This window comes from Hemitrygon akajei, chromosome 5 (genome assembly GCF_048418815.1).
Source record: "Hemitrygon akajei chromosome 5, sHemAka1.3, whole genome shotgun sequence".
In the NCBI taxonomy this organism is placed as follows: domain Eukaryota; kingdom Metazoa; phylum Chordata; class Chondrichthyes; order Myliobatiformes; family Dasyatidae; genus Hemitrygon; species Hemitrygon akajei.
In genome coordinates this window covers 39,693,230-39,720,594 of record NC_133128.1, presented here as the reverse complement: position 1 = coordinate 39,720,594, position 27,365 = coordinate 39,693,230, and the positions used below count along the sequence as shown (strand labels likewise).

The following is a 27,365-nucleotide window of genomic DNA, read 5'->3' as shown; positions in this document are numbered from 1 at the left end:
TATTTCCCTTAAAAAGTTTGGATACATCCCATCTGGATCAGGTGATTTATCCACTGTAAGAATGACCAGTTTTTGTTGCACCTCATGAAACTTTAGTCTTCACAGATCACTTCTCAATTCTAAATTTTCCAGATCTGGGAGGACTTGTAGCAATGCCTGTAGTCAAGTTAATTTTTAAGACACGGGGCTCGACAATGTAACTTAATGCAATTTGATACAGTTATTCGTATTAAATGAAAACATATCTAAGGAGTTGAAACATTTATACATCCGGAATCAATTAGTTGAATTGAATGAATCATATTCATTTACTTTCCTGTAAAACTAATTCAGTAGATTGAATGATTTTGGGATTGACTTTGGTTGTATATTAAGACAACTTTTTGCTATAAATAATAATCTTACTCAATTGTATGATACTGTACAATATGCTTTATTGCCTGCTTGGAAATAATGAGAATAACACTGCAGCAGCATACAGCATTATAACATAGTGAAAAGGAAAACTGTGTTTCAATCACAAAACTAAACAGACAGGCAATAAACAGTACGCAATATAAAATGATCATCTGTCAAATTATGCAACTTTTATATAATTAGTGGCTTTAAACTCTTAATTATCAGTAGTAAAATTTCTGAATTCAATTTCTACAGAGCATATTAGTAAGAAATATATAAGGGACTCTGCTCAAAGCAATACAAAGGAGCTATATACACAGGCACCTTCTGTAACAAGAACTAATTCTCATGTAATAGGGATCTCCTAACATCACCAAGAATTTTGCTTCATGTTTTTGAAATTATACGTCACTGGCATTACTCTTTCAGGAACCTATAGCAGTCTCCCAGTTACCGCAAGTATGTTTAAATGAATAGCTTAGAACCACAGTGCCTTGCAAGACTTAGCAATTACTTTCAGCCATACTATTAACCTTTTCAATTAATATTATGAACTGTGGTACTCCATTAAACGGTGCAGTTAAATGCTACTTCATCTACTTTGTTGCCTGCAACAAGAGTAAAAAAAAAGGCAAATATTTCAGTATAGTGAGGATCATCAACATCATCACTGCTCTGTGCATTTCTAATGTGTACCAAGCCTACAAGCAATTTTAAAAGCCATCGTCTTAGGAACCACAGTTAGCCCCTTTCAAACATTGTGATTTTGTATTTGGATCAAATTACAAGATGACACTGACGATTAGCTGTTTTTCTTTTAAACATCAGTGTATCTTGGTGCTTCAGAACTGATGGGAGGATTACTAGCCATTGAATGTCCTGCTCTTTGGGAGTCTGCTGACAGAGACAACAACATCCAAAGTGCCTGTTAAGTAAGCTTATGGAGGAGGAACCAGCACTGAGCAGAGTGGTCAGGCTCAGACTCTGATCTTTGGGTCTGTATGAGTAATATTATTAAAGGAAATATCATGTTTTTAATTACCTTAGATGTTTCTATGAATGAAGGTATGTATAAAGTGTCTTCCATGAATTTGATCAGTCCCTTCATGAGTTTTCAAACTGTAAATGGATTATTTGCCAACAAAACACTACCATAATGGCTCTATTGGTTTCATGATTACAGTGACACACCCGAAACTCTGAACCTACATTTTACCGGTATAAATGATTTAAAGTATCTGGATCACCAAAGACCTCCAAATACTGAAGGGAAGAATTGTTGATTGTGATCTCTCTATCTCAAAAAATTATGGCCTTTTCCTAATGCAGTGTTAATATCAAAATTATTGGTTCATTCAGTGACAGTGACCTAGCTTCCTCAAAGCTCACCAATGCATTCTTCCCAGCTCTCAGATGGAATAGAAATTCACATCAAACTAACAGTTAAAAGGGAGTGGTCCAAATATTTCCAGTAACTTCTAAGTTGGTTGGTGGTTGGCATTTCATTTAAAAGAATGACATTGTAATAGCACTATTTAAACAAGCCCTCCAGACTAAATTTTAATTGGAATCAAAATTACTATGTGATCATTTTTGAAAGACAGTGAACAATTAAACTAAATTAAAGTTTTCTTGTGCTCCATAATTGATTTATTTCATCAACTCAAGGATAAAATAGACATATTCTGTCTTTCAACAAGTGCCTTGAATGTATAAAATTGAAACTGCAGACAATGCAATTTTGTGTGCATAGTCTGCTCTTAATTCAGTTATTTATTTCAAATGGTCTGATATTAATTTTCTTAAGCATTAAACACATATTGCCGTTAATAGCCTTGTTTAATTTAAACATTAGAAATGTTAATTTGAAGTTCAAAAACAATTGACAATTATTAGAAGTATGCCCAAACATTTCTCTGTTGGTCTGGAATGAGTGCGCAAGGTGCTGATCTTCCTTTAAACTGTTTTAACTAAACCCTAATGGTTCGAATAGTGACAGAAATTAATGCTGGTCTTCAAAGTTAGTAAATATAATTCAGTCTGTCTACTGTATTTATAAATTTGCTTTTTATTCTAATGAAATATAATTCCTTTAATACTTCTTGTGAATCAGAAAACATCCCTGCATTTTTGGTATTAAAATTAAAATCAACTGTACATTATTACATCATTCTACCCCTTTCCAAAAAAAATTAAATATTTCAGCCTACTTGGTGAGCCACCATTTACAAATATACTACTGAAATCATTTTAATTGGCCAAAAACAAACATTTATAAATTATTAAATTGCATCATACATTTGGTCAATAGATTAGGTGCATTACAGCTTCCTGCCTCCCTTTTTAGGCCACACTCCATGCTTTTAATGGTACGTTACACAGACAATGTTTTATCATTGTATTCCTCTTGTTATTTGGGATTTCTACTGGACTAGTTTACTGTGGCCAAGGCTTCAACCTGTGACCAAATGGGTACAATATAAAAGATGTTAGTTTGTAGACACAACTAGGTCAGTAGACTTATTTTCCTTTCAATATATATATATTTTAAAAAGTAAACATTTTCTTCATTCAACTTCAAACAATGTGTAAGAAATACTACTACAAATGAACCCTTTGGCTACATCGTTACTGCAGCAATTATAACTAAGACATAACAATATTAAAAAGTTTAAATTTTGTAAAGCTGTCTTTGTTTGCAATTCCAATTTAAGAAAAACTTAAGTAATTTTAAGGCCAGAGAATTGTCTTCCAGACACTGCACATTTTGAGTTTCTCAAGCTATGCCTTACAATAGAAGGTAAAAAAGAAATTACATTATATTATCTGTTAAAGTTCTAATATTTAAAATAAACATCTACAATAAAGATGTGCATGTTATATCTGAATTATGAAATTCCATCTAGAAAGCATATTTTCACATCTACAATGAAATTAGATCAATATCCCAGGATTTCTTGTCTGAATGATTATTAGTTACTTGACAATAATAATGTGCTGCCATTTCCATTCTTATTCAGAGTAATCTTTAACAATAAACCTATTAATGCTCAGTTTAACAAATTATTATTCATTTTTATGACACAGGCTTTGAAAAATTGAGTGACTTATCAACTTGGTCTTCAACAAATTTAAATGTTTGCAATCAAAATTAGTCGTTTTTTGTCTTTGTATGTAGGTAATAGAGTTATGCCTTTAAGACTGCTCGATTGCTTTCTAACTCTTCTACAGGAGGATGAACTCCAAATATACATACAATTCTACCCTTAACTGTCTCATTCATTGTACTCACAATAGAAAAAGTGATTGGTTATTGCATTTCTTAATACCAAAAGCTATTTAAAATATGCTACTATAAATTATGCATGTGATGCTTTGTAAATAAAACACTTAAATCAAGGATTAGATAAATCTTCTGTACATATCAGACTGAAATTGCCTGGACTATTCCCATGCAGATTAATGGAAAATCTTAGATTGCTAAAACTAACAGTGTAACTTGTAATACCATGTAGATTGGCAGATCATTATATCATTTTAGTTACACAAACAATTCCAGCAGGAGGAACAAATTAGAAGCCTTACATAACTATTATTGCAACTCACTTAAAAGAAATATAATCATAGGATGTTCTCTATGCAGAAATAATTTCTGAACTGATTTAATAACTAACCTTCGATGATTCAGCATTTTAAAAATGATCAGAATAAAATTTGGTAATATGTAATCCCAATGTATAAATGTTCTATGAATTTTTCCAATAGTTATATCAAGTATCAAATCTTTAACAAAACAAATCCCCAAGAAATATGTTTGTTTAAAGATGGTAATGAAGTTGAGTGCATATCAGTGTTAATTGCCTGGCTGTTAAATTTCTACTGTGGGCCTTCCTACATTTACTCCCACAGAACTGTATTTTTACAGGGTATTCATCAAACAACTTCTAAGGTTAGGGCATTGGAGCAGAAACCTGGAGAGATTTCTGGCACAGACCCAAGTTTCACATGATGTGTCCATTCAAATATGCACAGTGGGCAAAATTTAAGTGTGCTAATGTTTCAGGAAAGATTGAGCCACAATGAAAAACCCAGCGATATCCATCCTACTGCACAACGGTGGCAAGAACAGTACATTCAGTCTGTAATAGCTCTTGCTATTCCCACTGCTTCTCACATAACAATTTACTGTAGTGAAAACAGAAGCAGTATTCTACAGATATGATTCATTAATTCTCCCTGTTATTTGCTTTGCTCAATCCATGAATAGTAAAGCTCTTTGTAAGCAAATGGGTACACTTCCAGAATAGGCACCAGGACAGCTGATAGGCATTCCATTACCTGGTTTAGGAACTCACACTTTTCTACATTGGTGATCAAATTTTGCAGTCTTTTCACATGCTAAAAAAGTGATATCAAGTGCAATAAGCTATACTTCAAAATAGTCACACTCTCTTTCTATAATTCAAACGAGGAGCTCACTATTAAACTCCATACCCCACCTATCAATGTCATGGAAACATCACTTAACAGTAAAACAAACAAATTAATGCAAAAATACAATGAATTGTATTCTACTTGGTCAGGCATAAAAAGTAGACATTTTTATCATTATACTCAACTTTTGTGAAAAAGCATTGTAACATTTAAATACAGTTACTTTTGTGTACTTCTCCATTTTTAAATATTAGCTAGACTTTGGGCAGAAGCTGGTTTCTACAACAAGGAAAAGACAATATTTCTAATGACAAGCGAAGGATGACAATTTCACAAAACTTTAACAAGATGTTATTTACAGCTAGAGTGAAAAGAGAAACAAAATATTGTATAAAGCTGCATACAATTGTATAAAGAATCATGTTACCAGGATGGAGTGTTCCAGCTACTTTATGCCTAATCATACCCTGTACTCTGTGACTGGAAAAATTAATAGCAAATTTCAAATTGCGCTCAAAGTAAAATTGGGATGTTTGTTTTACAGTTTCATATATTGTTGGTTGAGAAAAGTGCATCTATCTTCTGTGTCAGCAGTTAAGACCGAAGCCCAGAATACAGTAATACAGCCATAGCTTTCTAAAATATATATGGCTAGTTTGGTATTGCAATTCAATCGACAATTCTGATACATTAAATTCCCTATTGCTGATGTGCCAGTTCCACAACTCATCCTAGGGATTAAATCTTTGCAGCAAAAAATTCACTTTGGTAAAGGATTTGATGGATGATATTTGCAGATCCAGGTGAACCAGTTTCATGTATCTGGGCAATGTTTAGAACTTACTAATCATTTTTATGACCTTCCCAAAGTATTCAAAGTTGAAATATGAACCATAAACTAACACAACATTTAAGTGAATCCTGCGGTCGGTTGTACATTTCCAATAAGAAAACAATACATGCTCTAGTAGCTGAAGTTTCTTTGAACAGTGAAGTATATATTTATTTCTCTTATCTGAGTTGTACAATTAGATGTATTCAGGTTTCTGTGCTTTGCATTCTGTAGAGAATCAAATTCCCTCCCGATTCCTCCACCAGGTCCTATAACCGCAGTTACTGTTTTCCCCATGCATCCCCAACCTCACTTCTTCATTATGATTTCACTGCAGAACTAACGTGGTGAGCTTACTTCTGGTTTCATCTGCTGCCCACATACTATTACGCTCTGTGGCACATGCTGTTGGAAGACATCATTGGTCATATATTTGGTACAAGTCCTCAGCAATAGTTTTATTTGTGCCTCATTATTAACAGATTATACCTGGGGTAAAGATGCAACGTAGAACTGTCAGTATAATTAACAAATACAGCACAAGAGTGCAAATTTAAATAAAAACAGGATCATGATGGCTTGTACCATTTAAGGCATTACTGAAAGTTTTTATATCACTTTTAGAAGTCCTGAGAATGACCAACGTTACCACAAATCTTCTTTGAGGCAAACACTTTCGATCTTCAAAGCATCTGTCTAGTTCACAAGGCCAAGTCAAGTTCCTTCACTGAGTTTGAAAAAGCACATTAACCTGACAATCAAGATTACTTTTGAATCTATAATAGGTTTTATTAAAGGAACTGTTAAGTGTATCTTATTTTAGAACTCTGAAATAATGGCACATGCACATAAGCTCTTTGCCATTCTGTCACTCGCCTGATTCACTAATTCTACTCATCAATCTAAAACATAAATCCTGGAAGTTTAAATTTTAAATCAGAAGTTTAACTTCACAAATGTAAATTGTAGGGCATATGATCATTTTGTCAAATGTATAAAATTAGTACAGTACAAAGGCTAAATGAGCCCATGTTAACATCTCTGTTATAAGTGTCACACCAAACTTAAGATTAATTCAGACCTAGTCCAGAAAAAAAGTGTTTAGATAATCAGTAGGAATGCTCTGGAAAAATTTGTTTGATTTTAACTGTACTATTTCATTGCAAATTCCAATAAAAAATTACTAAAATAACCAAGTTTCATTTCTGTGAACAGCATGTACTATTCCATTCTGTGGTGCTTATTAAATATTAAATAATCCTTGTGAATGTCCTGAAAATAGACTACTGGTTGCACAGTATTAATCTATTTTCAGGATTATCGGTATCAAGATGTTGAACTAATAACCATAAAATACAACCCATAGCTTATAATTACATCTGTATTTCTGTGACTTCACTGAACTGCAGAAGAACTGTGTTTGAGACTGTAGAGTAATATCCTTAAAATTTGAACAACTATTTTGAAATGTTCTTTGTAATCCCCAGTTGTTTTCCCATTCTGGTAACATGATCTTCAACTAATATAAGGAATAAAATATTTTGCATTTAAACAAAGTAGTACAAAACATCAGTAATTCTAGCTGTTGGTCTGACAGAAGATGTTGATTTCTTTGTGCTGATATACTTCTGCAACCTGAAATAAAACCTGAATTTCTCTTCAGTAATTTGCTGAATTAGTAACCCTACAACCATCATAATAATCATTCACTGTAAAAACACAGCAGTGCAACAGTTGGGACCTAAAAAGCTTACAGGATTTATGCCACTATTAGTGCCTAATTGCTTAAAAAAATAAGCAAATTATTTTACATATCTTGACAGTATATAGGAAAACAGTCATGTCCAGTAAACTGGCCCAATGCAGGGTCAGTGAGGTTTAGCAATATGAAGCGAAAACAATAGGTATGAAGTCATTATGGAAAAAAAACTCAAGCAAAAACAGTGTGTAAAAAAAATGTACCATCTGTTCAGAGGCAGATTCGCTTTTAAACTCAACTACAGATTAAGAGATATTTTCAACTAAGTAGATGCTGTTGAAATAAAATTTCTTAATGTAATGAGCAAAATGTTAAGTATTTTTAATAATATACTTTCTTCCCACCATCATTTCAGTGATCAGGTAGAAGTTCATGATTACAGTTTTTGTAAAACTTAAATCATAATGTGCTTCTTTTTAAAAAATAGGGAAAATAAAGAGAACTTGACGATATCTAGTCACTAGCACAGTGCATCAGTGTTACTTGAGAAAAGCTAAAATTTGCAGCAAATCTGAGTAGCTCACACTCTAATCGCATAGCGTCCAACTGCAAGAGTTGCCAGTAGATTTCATGGCCTTTTGTTCTGTGTAACAGCAATTCTTTTATATAACCAAGTTGTCTTCAGATTGGGTGCAACAGCTGAGGAAACTGGATTAACCCCATTTGTTTATATTCTGAGCCTGTCTATGGGACGTTATTCAGACTGTGCCTCCCACCTGCACTGTCCAGCCATGGAAAGGTGAGATTCCCACAATGCAGTCAATATCAGGCCTTACGGATTCATCCCGTTGCAGATTTTGTTGGGATACAAATCAATCATAGATTATTGGTCTGCACAGGAGATAAGTACTGCCGTTTGCGCCATTTCCTTGGGCTGTCCATCGTGGTTCAGAGAAACTGCATGTTGGCCTCTGCAGATGAAAGATAAACTGAGAATCAGCACAGCAGAAATAAATATTGATGGAGTGTTTTAATTAATAGCATTCTAAGGCCAGATTTCCTTGGGACTCAATTGATTGCAATGTGATGAGCTTTCTGTATCTGGATCTATGTGTACATATGCAAAAGTAGGTGTGTGAGTGAAGCTTTGATTAAACTATCAAGCTGATAGCCCAATCTTGGGCCCTCATTCTTGGATTGCCTATTCTGGTCTCCTACAGGATCCCACTAACCAGAGAATCTCAAAGAGTCCTATTGGAAGGTGAAAAGCTGAGCAGTAAATATTAAATATGGACCCGTTACTGTGGAGGAAATATCATGTACCCACTCCCAACTAGTATGAGTCTGTCAGAGGTGTTAGGTTAAGCAAATAACCAACAAAATTATCCTAAACGTAGACCTAAAGGATTACTGTGAAAAGTATTAATGGGCTGGATTGTGTGGGGAAATGCTACAAATCCAAACTTCTTGATACTTCTTCGATGGGCACCAACATTGACCTCCATATAGAGTCCAGAGGCTGAGTAGGAAGATACAGTAATTGCACGCAACTTGAATAAGTTCTTATACACTGATATCTTCCCCACTGAAGTGAAAAATGAATAGCTGCAAGGAATTAAGGAATTTTATTCACCTTATCATTATATGCATCCTAACTTTTAAAATTGTAATATATTAAATATACTAACAGCTTGTCTATAGGGGAAGCCTTTGCAAGCTTTCTTGCTGCTGTGTTAGAAGTGGCCCCCAGGAATGGCACTTATGGCTCAGGAGCTTTGCTATACTGTAATGTCTCAGCTTCATCTGGCAAATTCTCAAATTTGCTTTGTTAGTCGATATTAATTTGAGTACCTCACTGGCAACATCTTAATCTGGGTCATTATCATATTTTCATAAAATGATTGTAAAATAATTTATTTAATGATTTTGGTGTGTGCTCTCTCACCCATTTATTGAAATTGTCTTCATCTGCTGAGCAGCTCTCTTTGTCACTCTGTAGTTTCTCTATATTATGCAGTAACCAAAACCTAGTTTATTTCTCACCTGTGTGCATTTTCCATTGCCGCAACCTCTGCCAAGGCAGCTAAACTGAAGAATGCTGGGATAGCTGATGTAGTTTGCACTTCCGGTGAAATACTGCAAACCTGTTCATTTTCTGAGCTACCGTAGTTGACTGCACTAGTCAAAGCATCTGTCTTTTCTGGCTGCTTTTTCTTCTCCTGTTTACATAACATCTTCTCCTTTGATAGGTCTGCAGAAATTGAACAGCAGTTTTAAGACATGTTACACACTTTTCCTTTTCCATATTACAAGTGAATTATTTTCCGCAACTGATTAAGCCTCTGCCAATTGTGCTGTGGTGTTAATGATGTTAGCAGATACATGTACACAGACTGGATGGTTTGATCTGTCCATTACCTTTCCCTGGAGCTACATGCTTACTTCTCATTATTGCTTATGCATGAGAGATCAGAGACTGTGATATGGACTGTTTAACATCCAAAAGATGCAATAGAATTGTTCATATTTATTAGCCAGAAGAAGCTATATTTAAGGTGAAATTACATTTCTATTTTCTGCTGCTGTTCCCATGGATTTCAGGAAACTTTGCATAGAAAGTTCATCAGTGCACTTTATATAGTTTATCACATCATACAGGGTTACAGTGATCATATTGAACAGTAATATTGAGAACATGGCCAGGTTTACTGATAAACCACTACTGCTTCACAATGTTCTCCAAGGAACAGCTGCCCCATTTACAACTCGAGACACACTACATAAATAACATACCTCCCTCTTATAAGAACAGTTCAAGTCAGCTTGTACTCAATGATAAACTTGGTTTCTTTGCCACTAACTAAAATCTGCCACGTTGTACTCACCCCCTGCAGGTGACAATCGTCCATCAGCTGTTCGGATTAGGTGCGTTATTTTTGTTTTTCTAGCCTTGCGCTTTTGGCTGCCAACGAGTGGTTCTTGTGTGACCGTTAGTAGACTGCTTGGAATTGATGGCGCATGATCTGCTTTCTCCGCATGTTCTTCAGAGCTCGTATCTTGTGGGAATATGGCTGAAGTAGAAGAAACAACTATGCTAAGCTACAAACATCACAGCTGTAAACTTGAATCAAGGCTTCTTCAGTAGTTTATTCAGAGACTGTGTACACATATATTTAATGCAAAGTTATATCTTAATGGCTAGATCTCCCTTATTGATTTTTGTGTGGACTTCAAACAAATGGTCCACATAAGCAGCAATTTTTACTTAGTGTCTCCATCTGAAGAAGCTATTTGATCTAAAAGGGAACCTAATTATATGTAGTAACATTACAGGGAACAGCAAAATGTTTGTCCTTATTTGAAATGAACACTTCAATAGAATCTAAATATGCATGTATATTCATTATCTGACACATTGTTAAATTGTATTGTTAATCTTAGTTGTATCAGAGAAAGTTCAAAATTTAATTCCAAAATCATGGTACAGAGGTCTACTGTTTTAAGTTTCTCTTCCTAAGGTTTCATGCTACTTAGAATTACTGGCAACACAAAGCAGCGTGACTTTTAAGAACTAATAGTAAAACAAACGCCTTGAAGTAATATTTATAGCAGTAATTCACTTTAATGGATACTCTGCTGAAATAAAGTACAATCTGTCTCAGAAATATTGTAATTAATGACCCCTGTAATATGCAGAGATTACCAGACAATGATTACCATGGATGTAATTACTATTTAATAGATTACAATGTCACAATATAACCTAACAGTCTCACACAGGCACTTAACTCATTATGAATAAATCTGTATATGTTTTAATGTGTGGAAATGCCACTGGAGTTTTTTTGTGCACATTTCTGTCTATGCATTGTTACGTGAATAAATGGACTTACAACTCTTACGCTGAACCTGGATGACACAATAAAACTGAAAGGTTCAAGAGCTGCCAGCATCCTGACACTTACCTTGACAACCACACCCTATGAGAAAATGTATACAGCAATGTTAACCCCTTTTAGTACCTTTATCAGTTAAATGAAGTGTGTCCTTTTGGTGTTTAAACTTGCTGACTATTTTCTGAGATGCAGATGATCCTAAAAAAATATAAATAAAAATATAAAAAAAAGAAAATGCTGGCCTTCACCAAACTGATATGTGATACACGGTAAATCCATAATCTATTCCAATCTATGGAAAATCAAGATATAGGTAACCTTTAAGCTTCTTACATTAGCCTTTGTCACTTGCACTATGAGGATAATACAGCACACTATCTCTGTATACGCTGTGTTGATGACAGCGCTATCAGTTGTGGCTAGGTATGAAATCATACAAATTTTGTTGATTTTGAATAGAGCGTTATTATTAAAGATCACATCTAATATAACTGATAATATTGCAGGAAAATAAGCTCTGTCCATTCTAAGATCAGTTGATAGAAGTTGGTCCATGGTTACTTGTGCAAAATATAAATGTTTAAATGGCAATTATTGTATGTATTGCAAACTCCTTTCTGCCTCGTACCTACCTATTTGTTGTCAAACTACTTTGCCTTATCAATAACTCCGACTCTTAGATCCCATCGCTGAAGTACATAATTCTACACTTGACCACTTACCCTCATACTAAATCTCTGCCTGTACTCACCCCTGGATCTGAGCAATACATTTCCAAACACAAAATATGCAACATACATTTAGAAAAAATATTTATAGAGGGGCATTATGAGTGTAAGTTTTTTAGTACGCTGATCTAACACCCATCTGGAGCACACATTTTTGGGTGTATTAACATTTCTAAGCTCACACATTCAACAATATGGCAACCCCAGGAACAGAAGTGGAAGATGGCAACAAGGCTCCTCAAGCTTGCTTCATTATAAAACACAATGAATTGTGCTTCTCACTCTCCGAATCTCCAAAACTCCACACATCAGAGCCTACAACACACTCAGTGACTGAGTAACCACAGCTATCTAAGGTGTAAGGTAGCGTTCCAAAAGACCTTGAATAAAGAAGTCTTTATTTCACTCCCATCCTGATCTCTCCTCCATCCAAAGGCAAGATCTGTAGTTCGAGGTTTTCCAGCTCAATCCTCCTCAGGCAAGCTGAGCAGAGGAACAGTGGTGAAAAACATTGATAAGGGTGGGATCCAATCAACAATGGAAGAGGAGAAGAGAGACAGCAAGGTGCAGGAGTAGAGGGAATTCAAGGTGCACAATTACAAAGCACAGATCTAAAGTAGAGCCAAGATCAGAAGCACCAGACGAGATCATCAAAAATGAGGCAGAAACTGCATGAGTAATGACAAAGTAGCATTCAAGCCAGCGCAAAGAATTAACAGAATCTGAGGAACTGCGCAAGTACTACGATAAAGCAAAGAACTAACTGACAGAAATAAAATAAGCAACACTTCCCTAACTTCCGTTAATGCCCCTCCTCCCCCCATCCCTGATATATTTAGTTTTTTTCTCCCCTCCCTTTTTTCCCCTCTCTTTCTGCCCATCACTCTGCCTGTTCTCCATCTCCCTCTGGTGCTCCCTTCCCCCTTTCGTTCTCCCTAGGCCTCCCGTCCCATGATCCTTTCCCTTCTCCAGCTCTGTATCCCTTTTGCCAATCACCTGTCTTGCGCTCAGCTCCACCCAACCCCCTCTTGGTCTTCTCCTATCATTTCACATTTTCCCCTCCCCCTCCTACTTTCAAATCTCTTACTATCTTTCCTTTCAGTTAGTCCTGACGAAGGGTCTCGGCCCGAAACGTTGACAGTGCTTCTCCCTATAAGATGCTGCCTGGCCTGCTGCGTTCCACCAGCATTTTGTGTGTGTTGCTTGAATTTCCAGCATCTGCAGATTTCCTCATGTTTGCGAAATAAAATAAGTCCTACTTTAAAGAACATCTTTTGATTAATCTAGGTCAACCAAGAACTGTGTGGGCGGTGTTGGGCAATGCTCATGTCTGGGCTCACGGTTACCAGTTGATTGTACAGCACAGTCAATACTGGCACGGGCTAGTTCTTTTGAGAAGCACACTCAGAACCACAACCACAGCATTGTGCACGGTGGAAGATGATCAACAAAAGCTATGGAGGATGAGTGGAAAGGAGAATCAATTCTGTACCCCAGATAGCATCCAGAAATGGACTGTTGTGTCCTTGATGCCTGAGACAAAGCTTGGTCTGCAAACATAAATCTCACTTCATTCAATTTAGTACTATGCTCACCTCTTGTAAAAGGGAGAGAGATGAAAGCTCACATTGAGGAGCAGTTTATCTATCACAATGAGGTTTGTGGCCAACTTTGCTGTGGCAGAAATTATAGCACTGACTAGTCCTGTTGGTAGTGGCGTTATAGATTTCAAGTGATAGATTGGTTAAGGTCAAACAAGAAAGGCAGGTATAATTCTGGACTTCATGCAATTCACCCAATATCACAATCAAGATATAAATTAGTAACTGGTTTGATGTTGCGGTGTTCACCGAGCTTGGCAATTAGTTATTGGTCCCTCAAAACCACCAAACTGAAGTACGCATGCTTAATAATCTATCCCGCATACCACTAACCTTTTCTGAACCTAGCAATAGCCAAAACTCAGTTCTGTAAATTCTCATATGCTATGAGTTCTCTTTGTTTCACTACTTGCAGTGCGTAAGTTTTTTATTTTATGTATTTATTTAGATATAGCATAGATTTGGCCCTTCTGGCCCTTCGAGCCATGCTGCCCGGTAACCCTCTATTTAACCTTAGCCTAATCATGGGACAACTTACAATGACTAACTAACCTACCAACGGTACGTCCTTAGTCTGTGGGAAGAAACCAGAGCACCTGGAGGAAACCTACGCAGTCACAGGTAGAGCAAACAAACTCCTTACAGACAGTGGTGGGAACTGAACCCTGGTCGCTGGCACTGAAAAGTGGTGTGCTAACCACTACGCTACTGTACCACCATATCTTTTGTTATGTAAAACGTCTGCTCTGGAATTCCCTTCCTAAATCTGTCCACGTTCTTTTTCTACATGAAAGACCTGAATCTTTCTTCAATTAGTTAAATAAAGGCAAGTTCAATTAGGCCTTGGTAAAGAACTATGGTACTTTCTGAAGACAGTTGAGATATTAAATATCTGGGTCCTTCTTTTTCTTTTGGGGCATTTGTGTAAAGTAACTGAATATGTCCATTTAAAATAAAGTACAAAATCAAAATAATGCAGATGCTGCAAATTTGACATAAAAATAATGAATGTAAATATTTGTCACACAGGAAGCACTTGTGGAATAAGAGACAGAATTATGTTTCAGTTTGGGAGCCATCCATGAAAGATCTTCACTTTAAAAGGTTAATTATCCTTCCTTCCCCAATGTGACTGTCTGATCTGCTAATTGTTTCCCAGGGTTTCCTGCAAAGTATACAGGTACCTGAAGTGGCAATTACTATTACTGAAATCTAAAGGCAATGAACTGTTAAACTATAGTCAATGCTATGTACTTCTACTTCTATTCATGATGATTTAAATATTTATCCCTGAATATTTCACACTCTCCCGTCCTACCTTTATCACACTTCAGCTGCTCAGTGGATCCACTCCTGTTCTTCTTCTTTTTCCTTGTCACTGTTGAGTTCTTGCGGTCAAAGGTTACCGGACTGTATTGTGGAAGGCTGTTGAATTTCTTTTCAAATTCCTGCTCTAGATTCCCTAAGCTGGAATGAAAGAAACAGAGTCCATAAGTCCTTGTTGTAATCACAATGCTGGTCAAGTCATCAAACTTCAGTAGATTCTCCTTTAGTGAAGTTTCTTCAAGTGAGATGACACTGTTCCAGATAACAATGAAGTTCTGTTGGATCCTTGTTGAATATGTGGACTATCTATGTCACTCAAAGCACGATCCATAATGCAGTACAATGGTAATGTGCCCCTTCATCCTAACCACTGCTTCGCCACGGCTGGTCAGTTAACAAAACTGATCAGCAAAATAAAAAGGTGCTTTCACCAGGTTTTTGTTTGCTAAATTACATGTTCTAATCATAGTTTAGAGATAGTGAGTTATTAAAACTATTAATGACAACATTCAAAATATTATAGAAATAAGTTTAAAGATGATTTTGGCAGTAGTAAAACATAATAAGCCACTTAGGTTTCTAACCCTAAGTCAAGCTCTGATAACTAAAATAAGTTATAGTAGACACACTTTCGACAGATTCCAAATGGTACCTGATAAAAAGTAAGTACTATTTGCTAAAAGCTGCATTTTTAATCTTGTAGATAAATATCACTTATAAGAGATACAAGTTTCAGCTAGAAGCACACAAACAGATTGCTGGGGCCACAATATCATTTCTTTCAAGACCTACTGAAAATCAAGTTGTAGCAATGCTCACCTCAGAACAATTTTTTTTTTTACAATTTATGTACGAATAATTGGTAGGCATAAAAATCCATTTGCAGAATGAATAAATTGCAGGTTAATTTTTTAATAGCAATGAAGGAGGAAATGGATTTCTTACCCAAGGGCTGATTCATCTTTTTGTTTCAATTTTTTCAACTTTTTGGTTCCACTGCTTCCAACATTTGAAAATGTCCAATCATCCTCCTTCCAACATCCTTCATGATCAGAGGATCCCCCTTTCCCTGAAGCTTTCTTGCCTGAAAGTATAAACACATATTCAGTGAAGAGATGCAAATTACAGCCATATCCATAATGCTAACTGGTAACAACCCATTTTCCAAGTTAATCTGGTTCCTTAAAAACACCGGTGCTTACGTTCCATGATAGATCTAGCTCAAGGTTAACATGTGAGTCTTCTTTTTGAGACCGACAGCTGAAGTACAGGGAATACGAGGTTAGAAATTCCAACTTGTAAATTGGTTTGGTATTCCACTAGCAATATGCTGTATTCAATGGAAAACACTACATGAACTCCTTTGTATTTCTGATCTAAGATCTGCAGTGCTCCTTAGAGCAGAAGTTCCACCATTATACAGCTGATTGCAATTGCCTTCAACTGCAGTTGCCAAGCCAGCACAGACCAAAACACAATGGACAAAATGTACCCTTATATAAATGAAATATGCTTTTATTTTCCTCCCAGTTACACAAGGTGAACATTAAAGCTAGTGTATTCACTTCCTGCCTGATGAAGACGATGTGTTTAAGAAGGCACGTTGTATACTACTAACTCTCCGAATATCAGCATGGGAGGTTTGACAGCGAGTTCCAATGTGATATTCAACCACAGTGGAATCTGACTAAACCTTATTCAGCATTTGCATATACTCAAAAGTGCCGATCAGCGAATAGTTGTCACAAAAGCCAGAGCTGCCTGTAAATTTTTTTGTTCACCACTTTCTGGTTACTGAAGTCGGATGTAATTCCTCTGTTGAGTGCCCTTGTTGAAAGTAACATTTCCTTGGATGATGTATTTCAACAATAACAGCATCACTTCTGAATCTTGAACAGATTCCAGGACACAGCCTAATACACAGCACAGTTTAAGGGCTCTGTGGAAAAATCGATGGACTATTTCTCACAGGACAAACATTACTACGGAATTCTTTGCAATACTGCCATCTAGAGTCAACAAACTTCAATTGTTTTGAATTTCCCTGTGCTCTAAATTAGTTATCAAAGATGTAAATGACAGTTATTTCACTTCAGTCATTCTAGTGAATTAAATTGTAATTTATACAGCTGTTTGAATAATCATATCAGGATCTAAGTAATTATGAAACCAGTGGATTTTTGTCAGGTTGAATTCAATAAAGAGGGAAAGAAACAGCTTCTCAATTGGGCTGGGGTGAGAGCTATGGGTTGGAAAGCAGAGATGGGGGTGATGAAACAAGAATTCTAGACCGAACTGAGAGAGAAAAATAGGAAGATTACGAGTTTGGACAGGGTGGATTAGAGAATGAGAAATTTGTCTGTGAAGTATACAAAAATCTACAATAGCCAAGGTGAATTACAACTTTTCGGTAGTTGCAGCTAGGCCGTCAGCATGCAACTTCTAAATTGGTAAACATTGATTTCACCTGTCACGCAGTGATGAAAATATATTTTCAGCATAAATAATTGAGATTCATTTAAACAGAAGCCATCAGACAACCCATTCAAATTGAAAAGAAAACCTGATCTTATATCTGTATCTGCCAATTTTTCTTATAAAATTTAACGCTGTGGCCAAGCACAATGATATAAAATATTTATATTATTAATTTATGCATATTTACATTTTTTACATAAAAATGCAACAATGTAATGTTATGTCATGATAATTTGTTTGCCCCAACTTCCTAATTTTGAGAAATCCTTAAATTTCTGATCCATTAAAGTCAACGTCTTAAATCTCAAACCTGCAAATCAAATCAAATCTCACATTTGCCAAATGGTTGAGAAATAAAGATCAATTTCCACAAGCCCAGCCATGGTTGCATGCAGAAAGAGTTGAGGTTTAAAAATTACAGTTTAAAAGGAGCATCACTAAGCTGAACTACATTTATTGATCAAAATATATACAGAAAATTTGTAAGAAAATCTCTTAAATTAGAGGCTTCCAAACCATGGTCAACATGTTGAACTGATTGGCTACTGTTGGGTGAAGTTTCCCCTCACTTCTGCTTGCAATGCACCGCGCTGAAGTTGCTGGTTTCTCAGTGTCAGATACTCAGCTAACTATGCCAACATTGTGTGGAAGATTTTCATTTTCCATAGATAGACTGGGAGGCCCATTCTGTAAAAGGGCTGGATGGTTTGGAGTTTGTAAAATGTGTGCAGGATAGTTTTTTGCAGCAATACATAGAGGTACCAACTAGAGAAGGGGCAGTGTTGGATCTCCTGTTAGGGAATGAGATAGGTCAGGTGATGGAGGTATGTGTTGGGGAGCACTTCGGGTCCAGTGATCACAATGCCATTAGTTTCAATATAATTATGGAGAAGGATAGGACTGGACCCAGGGTTGAGATTTTTGATTTGTGAAAGTCTAACTTCGAGGAGATGTGAAAGGATTTAGAAGGAGTGGATTGGAACAATTTGTTTTATGAGAAAGATGTAATAAAGAAATGGAGGTCATTTAAAAGTGAAATTTTGAGGGTACAGAATCTTTATGTTCCTGTTAGGTTTAAAGGAAAGGTTAAAAGTTTGAGAGAGCCATGGTTTTCAAGGGATATTGGAAACTTAGTTCGGAAAAAGAGGGAGATCTACAATAAATATAGGCAGCATGAAGCAAATGAGGTGCTCGAGGAATATAAAGAATGTACGAAGAATCTTAAGAAAGAAATTAGAAAAGCTAAAAGAAGATGAGGTTGCTTTGGCAAGTAAGGTGAAAGTAAATCCAAAGGGTTTCTACAGTTATATTAATAGCAAAAGGATAGTGAGGGATAAAATTGGTCCCTTAGAGAATCAGAGTGGACAGCTATGTGCGGAGCCGAAAGAGATGGGGGAGATTTTGAACAATTTCTTTTTTTGATATTCACTAAGGAGAAGAATATTGAATTGTGTAAGGTAAGGGAAACAAGTAGGGTAGTTATGGAAACTATGATGATTAAAGAAGAGGAAATACTGGCGCTTTTAAAGAATATAAAAGTGGATAAGACTCCGGGAACTGACAGGATATTCCCTAGGACCTTGAGGGAAGTTAGTGTAGAAATAGCAGGGACTCTGACAGAAATATTTCAAATGTCACTAGAAACGGGGATGGTGCCAGAGGATTGGCGTATTGCTCATGTGGTTCCATTGTTTAAAAAGGGTTCCAAGAGTAAACCTAGCAATTATCAGCCTGTAAATTTGACGTCAGTGGTGGGTAAATTAATGGAAAGTATTCTTAGGGATGGTATATATAATTATCTGGATAGACAATGTCTGATTAGGAACAGTCAACATGGATTTGTGCGTGGAAGGTCATGTTTGACAAATCTTATCGAATTTTTTCAAGAGGTTACTAGGAAAGTTGATGAGGGTAAAGCAGTGGATGTTGTCTATATGGACTTCATTAAGGCCTTTGACAACGTTCCACACAAAAGGTTAGTTAGGAAATTTAATCGTTAGGTATTAATATTGAAGTAGTAAAATGGATTCAACAGTGGCTGGATGGGAGATGCCAGAGAGTAGTGGCGGATAACTGTTTGTAAGGTTGGAGGCTGGTGACTAGTGGTGTGCCTCAGGGATCTGTAATGGGTCCAATGTGGTTTATCATATACATTAATGATCTGGATGATGGGGTGGTAAATTGGATTAGTAAGTATGCAGATGATACTAAGATAGGTGGCGTTGTGGATAATGAAGTAGGTTTTCAAAGCTTGCAAAGAGATTTAGGCCAGTTGGAAGAGTGGGCTGAAAAATGGCAGATGGAGTTTAATGCTGATAAGTGTGAGATGCTACATTTTGGTAGGACTAATCAAAATAGGACATACATGGTAAATGGTAGGGCATTGAGGAATGCAGTAGAAGAGAGTGATCTAGGAATAATGGTGCATAGTTCCCTGAAGGTGGAATCTCATGTGGATAGGGTGGTGAAGAAAGCTTTTGGTATGCTGGCCTTTATAAATCAGAGCATTGAGTATAAGAGTTGGGATGTAATGTTGAAATTGTCCAAGGCATTGGTGAGGCCAAATTTGGAGTATTGTGTACAGTCCTGGTCACCAAATTATAGGAAAGATGTCAACAAAATAGAGAGAATACAGAGAAGATTTACTAGAATGTTACCTGGGTTTCAGAACCTAGGTTACAGAGAAAGGTTGAACAAGTTAGGTCTTTATTCTTTGGAGTGTAAAAGGTTGAGGGGGGACTTAATAAAGGTATTTAAAATTATGAGGGGGATAGATAGAGTTGTCGTGGATAGGCTTTTTCCATTGAGAGTAAGGGAGATTCAAACAAGAGGACATGAGTTGAGAGTTAAGTGGCAAAAGTTTAGGGGGTAACACAAGGGGGAACTTCTTTACTCAGAGAATGGTAGCTGTGTGGAACAAACTTCCAGTAGAAGTGGTAGAGGCAGTTTCAATTTTGTCAGTTAAAGTAAAATTGAATAGGTGTATGGACAGGAAAGGAATGGAGGGTTATGGGCTGAGTGCAGGTTGGTGGGACTAGGTGAGAGTAAGCGTTTGGCACGGACTAGAAGGGCTGAGATGGCCTGTTTCCGTGCTGTAATTGTTATGGTTACAACATTCCAGTAATTCTCACTTTCACCCATATCAGTGAGGCATGAACCAGATTCAGTTTCAACTTACAAGCACCTGGAAAGGTCTCTGTGAATTAGTAGCACAAAGTGCTTGTTTATTTTCTTTGTGGTATTTAAGGGAACACTCTGCTGACAATGGGAGAACTGACTGGGCAGCTTAATTACTGATGTAGGCTACTCAAACACCTTCAAAAGATCAGACAGTATTAAAATAGTAGCAAGTGTTCTATCCAGAGTTTAACTGCTGAGATACTCAACCAATAGATGCAGTGGCAACACTGGCACCTCTCCATCACTGGAGCCATCTTTATAGCCATAGATGATCACGCAGCTTTGGTTGGAGATTTGAGGCTTGAGAAGAAACAAGGGTGACTATCGGAGTCTTCTGAGGCACTACATACCTTTAAAGTGTATACTCCAAGAGATAGTCAGTGACTTGGAAATGTTCTTGTATCCATCTCCCGTACAGTCAAGTCAATCATCAAGAAATGGAACGAATGTGGCACAGCTACAAATCTGCCTAGAGCAGGCCATCCTCAAAAACAGAGTGACCATGCAAGAAGGGGACTAGTGAGGGAGGCCACCAAGAGACCTATCACAAGTTTGCAGGAGTTACAAGCTTCAGTGGCTGAGATGGAAGAGATTGTGCACACAACCACTGTTGCCCAGGTATTTCACCAGTCATTGTTTTATGCGAGAGTGGCAAAGAGAAAGCCAAAGTTGGAAAAAACTCACATGAAATCTCAGCTAGAGTATGCCAGAGAGCATGCATGTGGGAGACTCTGAAGTTCGCTGGAAGAAGGGTCTATGGACTGATAAAAAAAAATTGAGCTTTTTGGTCATCAGATTAAACGTTATGCTTGGCATAAGCCAAACACTGCACATCAAATATGCACCATCTCTACCATGAAACATCGCGGTGCCTACATCATGCTGTGGGGATGCTTCACTGCAACAGGCCCTGGAAGGCTTGTGAAGATAGAGGGTAAAATGAATGCAGCAAAATACAGGGAAACCCTGGTGGAAAACCTGATGCAGTCTGCAAGAGAACTGCGACTTGGGAGAAGATTTGTTTTCCAGCAAGACGATGAACCCAAGCATAAAGCCTAAGCTACACAGGAATGCTTACAAACAATAAAGTTAATGTTGTGGGGTGGTCAAGTCAGAGTTCAGACCTCAATCTAACTGAGAATTTATGACTGGACTTAAAAAGGGCTGTTCACTCATGATCCCCATGCAATCTAACAGAGCTTGAGCAGTTTTGCAAAGTATAATGGGGGATATTTGCAGTGTCCAGATGAGCAAAGCTGATAGAGACCTATCCACACAGACTCAAAGCTGTAATTGCTACCAAAGGTGCATCTACTAAATAATGACTTAAAGGGGATGAATTCTTATGCAATTATTTTGTTTAATAATTGTAATAAATTTAGACAAATTTGTAGAAATTTGTTTTCAGTTTGACACAAAAAGAGTCTCTTCTGTTGACCAGTGTAAAAAAAGCCAAAGTAAATCCACTGTGATACAATGCTGTGAAATAGTACAACATGAAAATTTCCATGGGGAGGGTGAATACTTTTTATAGACACTGCACATGGATGTTGCTGGAACTTGAGGACCAACGTTGTAGGGAAAGTTTGACTAGGTTAAGAGTTTATTCCCTGCAACATAGGAGAAAGAGGGGAGATTTGATAGAGATATATAAAATTATAGGGGATTAGATAGTGTAACACGCTGAGAAAGGTTTCACTGCTAATGTAATGGTCTTTCTGTAGAAGCAGTGTTTGGGTTATGGCTAGAGATAACGGGTGCTTTGGAATGTGAACCGTCCAATAGAGGGAATGTCTTTTTTGTGTTGTGTGCCTGACACCGGTGTGAGCCGGGTCGGTTTGTTCAGTGGGAGATGAAGGGAAAACACGCCAAAGAGAAGAGGGCGTAGGACTCGACCCAGAGCAGGGCCATAATTCATTGAAGCCCAGGGAGAGCAAAGGAGGATTGGCAAAGGGGAAACTGTGAGCTCTAACTTGTGCACACCAGACTGTTTCATTAAAATGGGCCCTTTCATTTTTTTTTTTGCTTTTTCTTTGCCAACTCTTTAGTCAAATTAAGAATTATAATGCTAAATCATTTAATTGTATTTGTGGTACTTATTGGTAATAGGGTAACAAATCACACAGCATCCACACAAACAGGAGGTTTTGGGGTTTTGCAACTCAATCTCACACGTTTGGTGGGGCCAGAGGGTGCCTTCCCTAGACTTACGCAGCCGATGGAACCAGAGCGTTTCAATTGGATAAAAGCAAACAGGCTTTTTCCATTAGACTGAGTGAGACTTAAACATAGTTTAAGGGAGAAAGGTGAAATATTTAAGGAGAACCTTAGGGGGAACTTCTTCACACAGAGGATGGTGCAAAGGTAGAACAGGCTGTCAGCGGAAGCGGTGAATGCGGGTTTCTTTGCAGCATTTAGAGATGTTTGCGTATGTACATGGATGGAAGGGTACTGAGGTCAATGGCCCAGGTGTGGGTTGATGTGACTTAGGAAAAATACTAGTTCAGCACAGACAAGATGGGCCGAAGAGCCTGTTTCTGAGCTGCAGTGCTCTGTGACTCTACACTCTATGTTACCTCAGCCTCTCTGATGAACAATGTACTTAGGGCTCATGCTTTTGTAAAATGTTGCACAGAAAACCCATTTTCACATTTGCCTGCGCCTCAGCTGCTTTCATGGAGGTCAAGGTCATGATGAGCCTCAGTTTCCTAGCCACAGGAAGGTCTATAAAAAAATCTCTGTGCATCTCCCAAGTTGCTGCTCAATTCATCTGCTTTGAGAACCAGGTAGCATTCAATGCACTGGCATTTGCCACCATTACTGGCAGACACCCATTGACCACACTGGGATCCATTAAGGCTCCCATTAAGAACCTTTCCATCAATTGGTAAAGGTTTATACTCCTTCAAAGCTGAAGCAGGGTTAAGAGAAGGAGGAAGGGGATGTTTTGCTTGACATCCAAAGATTAATCTCTCCGATGAGCAGAGATAGCAGGCATTATTCATGTAGAATTTTGGCAACAACCGTATAAATTGTCGTATTTTGTAGGCAACTTGCAAAATTATAACATCCAATGCAAAATAAATAACCTCAACACTCCAATCATTGCTACCGATATGGTAATCAGGCAGGGTATTTCAGCTAACACATAATAATCCTTCAGATACTTTGCACGTACACCCCGAACAAACAAATCTGTGATTCAATATTTGCTTGTCACAACAAATTTTAATTGTTTGCAGCTCATCCTGACAGTGCTACTGTTTCTCTACCATGGGGAATGTCATTGAGGGCAGACACCCTATTCGGTCTAGTGTGTGGTGACTTGTCAGAGATTGAATACAACATCTTAATGTATCTTATCACTAATACATCTTAATGTATTAGTGCATTTTTGGGGTGGGGGAGGACAAATTATCTTAATGCTGTTTCAAATGCCTTTTCATCAACCTTATGGAATTTTACAGTGGACTCGAATTAGTTAAGCACTTAACGTAAAGACTCTGCATTAAAAGCAAGTGAAATCCAACTGCCTGACTTGTATGTGCTAAACTTGGAGACATCTTTATAAACATATAGAAGTTCAAGAACAGCTTGGAAAAATTATTTATATATAATTGCTAATGGACATATAAGAATATAATTGGCAACTCAGAAAATCTCTGCAGAATTGTTACTTTAATTCTACCTCCTTACAGTTTTGAGTTTCAAAATACAAGGTTCGATTAGAAAACAATGGCCATCAAACATACTCATACTTCCAAGGTGTAATACAAGAATCCCAAAAATATAACCAGGCAATCTATGTTTTGGAATCTCTTCACTTACCTCTGTCAACATTTGCTCGTAAAGATGTCAACATGCCTTCTGACACTAAAGTCTTGTAAAGGGCACCTTTACATGCTCGTTCAGATTTTCTGGACCCAGAAGCTTCTGTTTTTTTGTTGATTTCCTTGCTTTCACCTTTCACTTCACTTAGCGCACTATGTGAAAGTAGTTGATCAGTTATAGGAAATGTTTCAGTTTTGATGGGGCTGGTGGTAATCTTCTCAGAATCAGACACCTTTGAGTGTTTGTTGAGTTCTGAAACTTTCTCAGCAGATAATTTTATTGGTTTTGGTTTAATTTTTTTCTTTGGTGGGCTGGAGACAGAGTATAATTGATTTTCAGTTGACTTTGCTGAGCACCGTCCACTTTTTACCGGACTTACTGAAGGCTTTTCAGTGCCCCAGTCACCTTTAGCCACAGCATCTATAGTATACATTAAACTATCTATGTCAGACTCAGAAGATTTCCGTTTCTTTCCACTTTTTTTAAATGTCTGTTTATCAGCTTTGGTAGATTCAAGTTTAACTTTCTTCTTTTTCTTTTTCTTAATTTTTTCACCTTTGTTAAGACTTGTCATAGAATTGTCAGTTAGCAAAGACAATGGTTTTTCATTAGCAATCCACTCCCTTGGCTTGGTATTAATGTCATTCTTTGTACCAATTGGAGAATTAACAGCGGGGATCTCAGGCTTATGCTCATCTTCCAGGATAATTGTAGAAGATTCAGTTTTTACTCCTTCTGTTACCAACCGGTCTGAACACATCTGAAGCAAATAACACACAGTGCAATTAAACAGAATTTTGAAAAAAACCCATACTAGAAGACACAAACCTTCCAGTTTCAAATTTAGAAAACAGAAGATAGCGTGTGATTTGAACTGCCAAGTTCAGTTGGCTCTATTCTTAGCAGTTTCATAAAATGTCCATATTTATAATATTGTTATAAAATTAATCAATTTAAAATATTCAAATAAAAACCCTACAATTTTATTTGAGTGTAAATATGACTTTTCTACTCCCCCAGAATTCACCTCCAGCCCCACCCCTCCTGATTGTTCACTGCCTGATGAATTAATCGTTAATTTAGTGAGACGTCATAATCCTGGAAGGCTGGCAATGTTATTTGAAAACAAACAGCCAAGAGGCTGCCAGCAATTCTAATTAACACCATGGTAACAGCAGTGTGTTTTAATACCACCACTGGAACTATAACATTTAAGCTAAAACAACTTATGGCCAAGTGTTAAAAGGCAAGTTCCTGAATTTGAGGACATGGCATAGAGCTCTCATAAGTGTGGTTCACTTTAATGGGAAACATGATTAATGGCCAGTCACTATAAAATAAAACATTTATTTGAATTCTAAAAAGGAGGAACAGGAACTTTATCCAGCTAAGGTTGAACTAAACACATCTCAATTCCTTCTGATCACAGGTTATAAGCTGATATCCATAGATGATGAAAACTGATGTCTTAATACACTAATATAACCTTAATTCTAATACACTCTTAAATTGGCAAGTACTGGGGAAAAGTATCGACTGTTTAAAATACATCAAGTTTACTTGACTTTTGTCGATGAATTTAATATATTTCAGAGCAATTCAACATACCACTGACTGCAAAGTACTGTGATTATATTTCAATTGGGTTTTGTACAATGAAGAATATTTGGTTGTCCTTGTCATCAAGAACACATTCATGTTCTTACTTGAACTATTCAGTTGATAAGTCTCAAGGCCAAGAGATTTACAGACTGACAGTTCTGTTTTATTTTTCTGTAAAACTATTTAACAAGGTTTTTTTCCACTATAAACACACACACATTCCAGTGGCCAGAGCAAGCCACTCTAGCAGTAGATTGTAGAAGTACCTAGCCTTTTAACGAATTAAGATGCATGTATTTACACATAATTTCAGTTTTAGATGACATACCTCTGCTAGCTGAAATAATGCAGAATTCCCACACTGCTTTGAATCCGGAACCCCTGGCTGTTTTGTATTGGATGAAGGAGGGGAAAAAAAAATCTTTCAGATTTACTGTCATATCCTTTATTATAATTACATTTCTGCCGCTGAGAAGAATTGTAACCAGCATATAAAAGTATTTTTGTTATGAATACTTAAATATTACTGCTGACTATATTCATGATAAATACCGAACATTGTGAGTATGCAGCCTTCATTAAGGGTAGTTTAAAAGCTGTCAGCTATTGACAGCAACTTCTCATTTCTGCATGGAAAATTTATAAGTAGCCCTACTTAATTTAACATATGGCATCCAGTTAAAGGTGATTACACAAGACAAATATAAAACATAGAAAAGAGTACCATCACTGAGATATACATGAATTACTGTAAATAAAGATAACCATCATATAATACAACTCAAAGGTAGGGAGAAATATATCTAACTTAAGATGGTGAGGAATGCCTGATGCCCATGTGAAAAAGCTTTACCTGAAGAAATAACTGTTTGTACAACAGAAAATGACTATTGCAATCGAAGACCACTGACACAATGTGGTAAATTTACGGTAGAAAGACCCTTCCATATTGGAACCTACAATCTTGCCTGAATCAATGAACATTGAGTTGGTTGTCTTTGGTGGAAAGTACACCCACTGGCCATTTTATTAGATACAGATCTGGAACCCACTCTTATGCTGTTGCCCATCCACTTCAAGGTTTGACATGTTGTGTTATCTGCAAACTGTTGTAATGTGCTGTTATTCGAGTTACTGTCGCTTTCTTGTCAGCTTAAACCAGTCTGGCCATTCTCCTCTGACCTCTCTCATTAACAAGGCATTTTTGCTCACAGAGCTGGGGCTCACTGGATATTTTTGTTTGTCGCACCATTCTCTGTAAACTCCAGAGACTGTTGTGCATGAAAATCCCAAGAGATCAGCAGTTTCTGAGATAGTCAAACCATCCCGCTGGGCACCAACATTCGTTTCATGGTCACT

The 27,365-nt window shown here is 37.0% G+C and overlaps 1 protein-coding gene across 13 annotated transcripts in view; it reads right to left on the bottom strand.

The window, feature by feature from the left end:
* Nucleotides 1–417: 417 nt before the first annotated feature.
* bbx (BBX high mobility group box domain containing) overlaps nt 418–27,365 on the bottom strand; it is a 139,177-nt gene continuing 112,229 nt past the window's right edge. For 11 of the 13 annotated variants that reach the window (XM_073045283.1, XM_073045281.1, XM_073045293.1 and 8 more), the window contains 8 exons: nt 26,335–26,391; nt 24,402–25,164; nt 15,861–15,999; nt 14,908–15,056; nt 11,387–11,458; nt 10,250–10,435; nt 9,408–9,615; nt 418–8,335 (listed from right to left, as the gene is read on the bottom strand). In XM_073045283.1, coding sequence (XP_072901384.1) covers nt 8,248–8,335; nt 9,408–9,615; nt 10,250–10,435; nt 11,387–11,458; nt 14,908–15,056; nt 15,861–15,999; nt 24,402–25,164; nt 26,335–26,391 — 1,662 coding nt within the window. In that variant the 3' untranslated portion in view covers nt 418–8,247. The remainder of the gene's footprint in view (nt 8,336–9,407; nt 9,616–10,249; nt 10,436–11,386; nt 11,459–14,907; nt 15,057–15,860; nt 16,000–24,401; nt 25,165–26,334; nt 26,392–27,365) is intronic. The other 2 variants (XM_073045285.1, XM_073045294.1) reach the window with 2 other exon arrangements.